The sequence below is a fragment of the Polyodon spathula genome, chromosome 10 (genome assembly GCF_017654505.1).
Source record: "Polyodon spathula isolate WHYD16114869_AA chromosome 10, ASM1765450v1, whole genome shotgun sequence".
NCBI lineage: Eukaryota > Metazoa > Chordata > Actinopteri > Acipenseriformes > Polyodontidae > Polyodon > Polyodon spathula.
Window position 1 is genome coordinate 31,749,101 of NC_054543.1, and position 9,010 is coordinate 31,758,110.

General features: G+C 35.8%; 1 protein-coding gene across 1 annotated transcript; it reads left to right on the forward strand.

Annotated features, from left to right (window-relative positions):
• Window positions 1-248: 248 nt before the first annotated feature.
• LOC121322110 (small ubiquitin-related modifier 1) lies at window positions 249-9,010 on the forward strand. The gene is made up of 5 exons (XM_041261637.1): window positions 249-387; window positions 5,159-5,233; window positions 6,674-6,751; window positions 8,162-8,233; window positions 8,643-9,010. The coding sequence occupies exons 1-5, from the start codon at window positions 376-378 to the stop codon at window positions 8,709-8,711; spliced, it is 306 nt and encodes a 101-aa protein (XP_041117571.1). The 5' UTR covers window positions 249-375; the 3' UTR covers window positions 8,712-9,010.

The window sequence follows — 9,010 nt, forward strand, 5'->3', positions numbered from 1 at the left end:
GAACTAGCCTTTTCATGTATTATGTATTTTTAATAGTACATATAGGTGATAACAGCTTCGTTTTAAAATGGTTATATATCCGCGCAGCTTTTTGTGTGTTTCACCAAACCACAAGGACAGGACACCCCAATTCGCGACAATCAACGACCTCAGCAGAAAGTTGGCTCTGGAGTTCACTTTCAAACAGTTCTTACACTCTCTCTTTGGCTACGCTTGTGAGTGATGTAATTTCCTGAGGAAGTTCCGCCCTGATCCCAATGAGTTCAGTGTCTGTGTGTTTTTGTGTGGGTTTGTGAAAAGAGCTGACATAAATACCCACCAGAATAAAGCATAAAGAATTCAAATTTCTCAATTGGAGGGTTCACAGGATCTAGCATGTCTGATACGGTAAGTAAACAGTTTACATAATGTGCATAGAACGTCTGTAGTATATTAATGAGGTCAGGCTTGGCGCTGATATTCATAAGGTATAAATAAATACAACACCACACACAGCCCAGCACTAACTCAAATATAAAAACTTAAAAAAATATATATATATATACGTTATTTAAACCGAAAAATAATAATCCTCAGTAAGGTGAAATCGAATATTTGTATTTAAAAATAGAGATGTGTTTGTTGACTAAAAACATACGATTCTAAGTTGAGGCCTGTAAGTTTGAGTGTAAATACTAGTACATTTGTAATCAACTGTCGTACTGATCTGATAAGTTATTTATAATATAAGAGAGTTTTCGCAGAAACTAACATTCACCGCTCCTCGTGTATTGTTTACAATAAATGGAGAAAAAAAATGAATTATTGGCGGTAGGGTTTAATCCATTTTTGATTTGTAAAAAAAACATGGCCCAGCCATTTTCATGTCATACGGCACTAGTTGTATAAAATAAAATATTTTCTGTCAATAATTGGTTGCTGAAAGAATTTGACCATTTTATAGAACTTATGCAATATTCTGTATAGCTAGTCCTTACGGAAACTGCCAGTTATTGAATTTATGAAAGCTTTATGTAGAAGAAAACTTCCCGAAATGGACAAAAACAACGGAAACAGAGAGAGAATCGTTATGGTCGAGGGTAAAGCTGTTGCTGTCCTTATTCTTGTTCGTTTTAAATAATATGTTTGGCCAATTTGTTTACAACTGCTCCATTGCCTTTGTGTTTGTTGAATGTTAGGTTTTTGCTGTTGTCACAAGCACCCTCGTTAAACAGTCATGGCATTACCTCTCATACTTATCGTGTTAATGCGGTTCGTGAAGCAATAGAAAGGAATATTGCATATTACAACGTGTATCGCTCAGAAAGGAAAACCGAAACAAGAGATTTGTAGTAGACTTATTTGCCCCACGGAATCGTGCTCTTACGATAAAGAAGGTAACAGCCTCCCTAAGTATGTAAACACTATAAGATTACAGTAACTCGTATGTAATTTGTATAATATCAGAAGTGAAATTAGTTTAACTTTGCCCACTAGAAGTCATTAGTTCCTCATCACAAACCCACCACTTCGATGTTGTATATTTATTTCCCGACTATTTTATGAAGGAATCATTCATTGCAAAAAGTCCCTCTCCTTGAAATGATGGTAGCATGTGTCATTTGTCTCTTGCTGTCTTGCTTTCTTGTGTAGTTGCCATCACGTTTTCCAGGTATGTGAGTGGTTTGACCTGAAGCTGGGAAGTAGACGTTTGTTTTCTGTGAAAAAGGCTCTATGCAGGGAATTGCTACAGCCTCTTTCTAAGATGATTATTATTATTATTATTATTATTATTATTATTCCACACAGGTTTAAGTTGTGAAGGAGAGTTAACATCAGTGTCCCAGATGCTAGGATACGGGTTACAGATGACTTGGAAATGGCAAACGTGCCGTTGATTACATTATTGTGACATTTAATGCAGGTAGTGAGCTAGTAGTATTATTGAGCTTAACATGCAATGCATGTTAGTAACTTGTGTTTTACCCCAGTACTCTAAATAGAAAATCTATATCATGAGCAAGTACCTCACTGTGACATACAACCATTGTAACTTACATTTTTAAATGTGACATACGAACGAACAGGTACCCAGGTATATCTCTATAGTCTTATGCACTTAAAAACTTAAGTGTTTTAACCAAGTTTTATCAAATTTAGAAGAGTAGATCTCAAGATGTAAGTTTGGCTTGCGTAAGACAGACAGGTAGGTCCTTGTGTCCTCATTCTGATGCTAAGAGTTGATCAAGTTTCATCACAATTGGATAAGTGCTTCTCTTGATATATTTGGTGTAAAGCAGAAAAAGTGTAAAGTGTGACATATAAGCACACATACATACTGTACTGTATCCCTGCTGCCAGGGGTGGTGTATATGTACAGGGATGGAAATAAGACTACCATTGCATAGCAGTTTGATCCATTGCTCGTTTTATTATGTTTAATAAGACACACATGAGCTTGTTACCTGTACACTGTGGCTAATCATGCTTGTATTAAAACCTGAAATGGGTGAAACTGCTGTGCAATAGGAGTCTTATTTCCATCCCTAATGTATCCCCATCGAGAGATAATGTCTTGCGTTTATATTCAATGTATTTAATCACAAGTTAAGACTGCAGCCACCCCTTCCGAATAAAGTGATCACACCTGGCTGATAGTCAGTGATGGCTTGCCATAATTGTTGCTGGCTCTTAACGTTGTCCCTAACTGTTTTCCTGGTGGTAGCTGCTTCTAGTGCTCACTGCATGGAGCAAGACCCAACAGGTTCCTCGTTTTTGTGTCCACTTTAATGTTATGAAATGCCATTCTGCTATCTAGTGAATTTGTGTGCTATAGTCCTAGAAGATACAAGAAGTTTACAGACATACATACAAAACAGGAAAGAAATAGGACACCCAGGTTGTGACCATGTTTTCTTGGTGACATTTAGTAAGTTTCTGGAGGTGTGGTATATATCTGTTTTGTACGGTGCTTCCTTCACATAATGTGTCGTGATACATTACCAGATGCATTCATAGCTACCTGTAGTCCACCAAACGGTTCTTGAATGATGGATAAATGTGATTTTTTAGTTGGTAGGTAAACTGTAAACCACATTCCTGTAACTTCCTGCAAATGGTCCTACTCCACTCGTGTGCATATGTGTGTGTATATGCTCCTAATTGCACAATCCTATTTTTTCAAATATTCCTTTTACTACAGATACATTATGAACAGTACATCGTACCTCAGAAGAATGCATAAAATTGTTTGCAAGTACACCACTTGATTTTGTAATTTCAGCCCTAAATTGCATTACTTGCCAATAACTTAGATTCGAATGATAAAAATGTAAACAAAATGCGATCGCTGCCTATTTTTGGAATGTTTGTAGTGTTTGAAAATCAGAAACGTTTGCATTTCATCACAATCTGTGCAGTTTAAAGTATTTTTAGTGGTGGGCTTAGACTTATGACTGGCACATAAGTAAAAACAAAAAAATGCTTCCATGTTAACTGAAATTAGGTTTCAACCCCAGCAGTACTGTTTCTCTGGGGAGGGTTTCCCCCATTTCAAACTAATGCGCCAGCAGTGTGCCAACCTGAATTTAAATAAAATATGTACTATGTCCCCATTAAGTACATGAGCAGAGCCCTATGAAATCTGTTTTATTATTTTGAATTTTCAGATTTATTCTTTCCTGATTTCGGATTTTTCTGTTTTTAAAATCCGAAATTTGTTTGTTAGTTTTTGTATAACCACTAGTGTGTGATACACTGACAGCAATGATGAAGCTAGAAATCCATGAAACAATATGACAAAACTCCAAAAAAACAATTTCCAAACGGTTTTAATCAAAGTGTTTCAGAAAAAGGGTACCAATTGGCACAATGTAGTAGAAACAAACTAGGAGCATTGTAAATAAAACAAAAATAAAAGTAGGCTTTTTTTTTAGTAGTTTTTCTTTTCAACACAAGCTGAACTACAACATTTCAAAATATATTTGTTTTCATTAATAATTGACAATGTAAATAAAAGCCTAAATATTGATTTATTCTAATTTAATAATAAAAAAAAAAGCACTTGGTGATATCTCCCTGAGAACGTTAGAGAAAAAATGCAGCAACTAGACACTACATTCAGCAGTAGTCATTACAGTACTATCTGCTCAGAATTATATGTTGTTTTCCCCCAAGTGATAATGGTAGCTAGCAAATGAAGTGGCTGAGAGGGGAAAATTTTTTCATGCGTTCCCATGACTTGTGTTTCTTGAAGTCTCTTGTCATACAAACACTGTGCTATTTCAGTGTAAATTGTTATATATGTACATATGTTTTGTTTGTTTAAACTGATTTTGTGGTAATGTCCTCAGGTGCCTAATTCAGTTTTTTTTTTTTCTCTGAATTCCGCAATTCCGTCCGTGTTCTCCTCAACGCAGATTTCATAGGACCCTACATGATTAGAGCGGCGTCTGAAACAATTAAGTATGCCTTGACGCTCTTTTGATTGAGTTCAGTCAGTATCCTGGCTGTGCTGGATACCATCCAGCAGCCCACCTTTCTTCACTGATTAGGTTGGTATGCAATTATAATAATTAACATTTCGTCTGCAATACATAAGAGCAACTTCCATCTTTGCTGTTTTGTAATACTTCACTAGGAACAGTCTCAAAAGGGTTCACTGCGAAATTGTCAGGGATCATTTCAAACATCTTGTGGATTTGCTGCATGCTGTTAAATATTTATAAGTGTTATTTGTCTAGCATTTGTGCATGTGTGTATCAGCAGGCCGCACTCCCAAGAAGATGGAGAGATTTCTAATATCAAATGGGTATTGCCCTTCTCCCAGTTTGACACTACAATAGGTTTAAATATGGGTGGTGGGGGGATTTTATGTATCTTCCACACATTAGGAAGTGGGAGGAGTAAGGTAACCTAACTGTATAAGAGCTCTATTCTAATGCAAATTGTGTTATCACACAGCTATTTGATACAATGCCATCAATGCTAAAATGTAGAACATATTGCAGTTTACAGCATCCTCTCTACAGAACAGAAAGGCTCTGATCAGTGTTAAATTACTGAAGGATTACTTTTTTTGTTTGTTTGTTTTGTACAATGACAATACCTTTTTTGAAACCGCTTGGTGAAATTATTGTCACTGCCTTTAAGTTGTTAAGTCTTCTCTCTTTACCCTCAGGATACCAAGCCTTCAAGTCACGATTCGGGAGACAAGAAGGATGGAGAATATATCAAACTCAAAGTCATTGGGCAGGTAAGACAAAAGCTTTTGTGGGAAAGTTACATTTTTTAGATCTTGATCTTATTTTTGTGCTGTATGTGACAAAGGACCTTCAGTTTCCATTTCCTGAAAATGTCAGTGTTTTGTTTTCAAGAATGAAAAATCTGTGACAACAATATTTAAAAAGCAATAAGAGCTGCAGCATTTTAATAGTTACCCGTGGTAGATGGTGTTTTAGGCTATAATAAGGCATCATCCTAGTGTTCATTTTCAAAATGTAAATATTTTTGCAGACCATGTAAATCATTAAAAGCTGTATTATTTTGTAAATTTTGGGGTAGTTGTTAAATTGAAAACACTGGGCCTTTGTACAATATGTGTTGCCTGAAGAACCAGCGTTACTTTGGACCTGCCTGGACTTGCTGGTTTTTTTCATGGGGTGTTTGACTGTGGCAACAATTGGATACCATTATTCTGTATTGAAATGGATGGGGGAAAAGGAGTAGATGGTGCATTAAAAAAGAAAATAAAACGAAGTGGAGAACAATTTGACTGTAAAAAGATTTTTCAGAAGTTAAAATCCAAGAACTACAAATGTTTAAGGAAAGGGGGAAACAGTAGGCCTAATCAAATATGTCTTGTTTTATAATATTTCTGTCTCTGAAGAGCTGCCTACGCCCCATTAATATCATCAGAGGTCCTCTTGTTCACTGAAAGCAGATATTACACCTCATCCTTCATTTCGTGTCTGTTTAGTATCATATTGTGTGTCATATGTAAGATTCTCTTTGATTCTGCATTTGATCATCATTTCCCATGCGTAGTTTTACTATTCCTATGAAAATAAATGACCGTGGATTCATGGGAGTAAGTGAGGTGTGGAAGCATATGAACGTTGCACAGGCTTCACTTTTATCTCTTAGTGCACAGCTGTGTTTCACCACCTCACAGCCTAGAGGTGTCTTTTCAGAAGCGTTTTTTTGCTAGAATAAGTAAGTATGGCAAATAGTGAAAGCAGAAACAAAAGTAGAGAATCATACAGAACAGCATTAATTGGGGACAAATGTAGTTGATATAATCTATCTACTAATAAATATCATACACTTTTCAAATCAATTTTCAAATAAAATTATTTTCCAACTGAAATCTTGTAGTTCCTCTTTTTAAAATGTATTGGTAAACCTTTGTGGCTTTTGTCTTATTTTGCAATTTCTGCTTTCCTCCTGAAGACTGCCAGTAAAGGACATGTGCACCTTAGCTACTGAATACAAATGTGTAAATACAGTTGGCAGCTGCATGCATGTGTCTTTCGCTACTACTTGAGGTCTTCTTGACCGCTTTCCTAAAATACACTTTAAGCGTTAATAAGACACTGTTGCCCACTCCCTCATTTGCTCAAACTATGTTCTAAATGTAATCTAGTGAAATGAAAAGTATGCCAAAAATGAGAGTGTAAAATATCTTATTTTTCAGGACAACAGTGAAATCCATTTCAAAGTGAAGATGACGACACATTTAAAGAAATTAAAAGAATCCTATTGTCAGAGACAGGTAATAAAGTATCCTGCTACTTTCTTCTTTTGTGTTTTACACCCTTGGATAAAGACACTTGGTAAAGAAATTTATCAGCACAAGTTCTTGAGAAATGCGACACTGTGATGCATAACTGTATATTGGAAAAAAAAAACAAAAAACAATTTGTCCATCCATACTGAGTTCTGTATTTGTATTTATAGCTGTGATTTGAAATAGTTGATATCCCACCATTTCAATTAACCCTTATTTTGCTTACTGTTACCATCAAAAACTATTTCTGACGAAAAGGAAAAAAAAAGATGTAGTAGAGAAACTCTAGCCCCTTTTTTATTTTTCAGAAATTGTATTTGGTTGGTAATAGGATGGAAGTAAAGCCTATATAAAGAAAATAATATTGTGGGTCACCTCACCCTTAACCAAGGCGACTTACAGAGACAAGGGTGTGTGAACTATGCTTCAGCTGCAGAGTCACTTACAACAACGTCTCACCTGAAAGACAGAGCACACAGAGGTTAAGTGACTTGCTGGGATTTGAATCAGGGACTGCCTGGTTACAAGCCCGTTACTTCAACCACTGCACCACACAGCCTCTTATTTGATACTAGCGTACTTGTAGCATTCCCATGCTCATTTTCAAGTCATTGAACATAAATGACAATGATATAATTGTATAATACAGATTGCATTCTTTCTAACAACATAGCCAACTTTCTGTGCTTTCCATGTGACTTGCAGTTGTTTGTTTGGTATGATATTAGAGCCAAACTTTCTTTATCGCTTTTAGAAAAATAAAAGTTTAAATAAGTTAATCATATGTTGGCAGTCATTGTTTGAAAGATTGCAATGTATGCCATATGGGTGTATGCACTTGTTTGACTGCTTGAAAAAAAAATGCTTTCAAAAGCAGCTGATGTGCAAATCAACCTTTCTAGCATATGAAGTAGTTCTGGGACTTGGCTTGCAATTTGGTGATCAAATAGAAAATCGGAATTGCCCTTAGATGGTGAGGATAGTAATGGTTCCCATTACGACATTAGGCTAGTGCTTTTGTCTACTATATGTTAGAGCCTCGATTTGTATGTGTGTGTGTGTGTGTGTATATGTATGTATATGTATATATACATACATGCGATTGACCATTATGGCAATGATGATCTTAAAGTGAATCTGAGAATAAGAATTTATATATATATATATATATATATATATATATATATATATATATATATATATATATATATATATATATATATATATATATATATATAAATTCTTATTCTCAGATTCACTTTAACATCATCATTGCCATAATGGTCAATCGCATGTGCCTCCTTATTGGGAAAATAGTGCCTCCTGAAGAGATGGGGGTTCTCAGTGTTCTGGCAGGTGCTGTCTGATGCTACTGTGTGTCTTGTTTCTTTCCAGGGTGTTCCTATGAATTCTCTAAGGTTTCTCTTTGAAGGACAGAGAATTGCGGACAACCAAACTCCAAAAGAGGTAATTCGCGTTTTAACACTATTTTGAAGCGCTGCTAAATGTGTTTAGAAATCTCCTGTCTCCTGCGCTTTATATATCCCTGTAGTAACTATGGAACAAAATCACAAACCCTGGGTCATTAGCCAAAATATGAAACAGAACAGTTACTTAAATATTTGGTTTTGGATGAGATAATGTACAAGCATACACTACATTCATGCATAAAACTGGAATTTGTTAATTATCAAGGCATCTTGGTGAAACAGTGACACCTGGTAGCCAGATTAGGTGATTGCCAGGAGGAATGTTTTCCACAGAAAACAATTTCGTTAACTTGTTCTATGTAAAATGATGTTCCTTGCTTATGTTGTACCTATTTCTCCAATAGGGCAACCTAATCACTTGTATTTTTCTTACTTTTTTTCTATAGCTGGGGATGGAAGATGAGGACGTCATTGAAGTTTATCAGGAACAAACGGGAGGACACTTGGACAATTAGACTTTCAATATATATATATTTTTTTTGCTCTTTTTTTTTTTCTGGTTATTAGTAATAGGCTGTAATACCATGAAATTTAGATGGTACTCGTCAGGGCTCCCATTAGCTTTAAAGGGAGGGGTAGTTACCCCCCCAGCCCCCCTCTACCCTTCCTCTCCATGCTCCTCAACACGCAACTCTGAAATTCTTGGAACAACCCAGTAGTATAAACGGGGAGAAGGAGTGCAGCTTTACAGCACAACCTTTTTTTTTTCTTGCTTGTCTGCAAGCTTCAGAATAATATATATATATATATATAT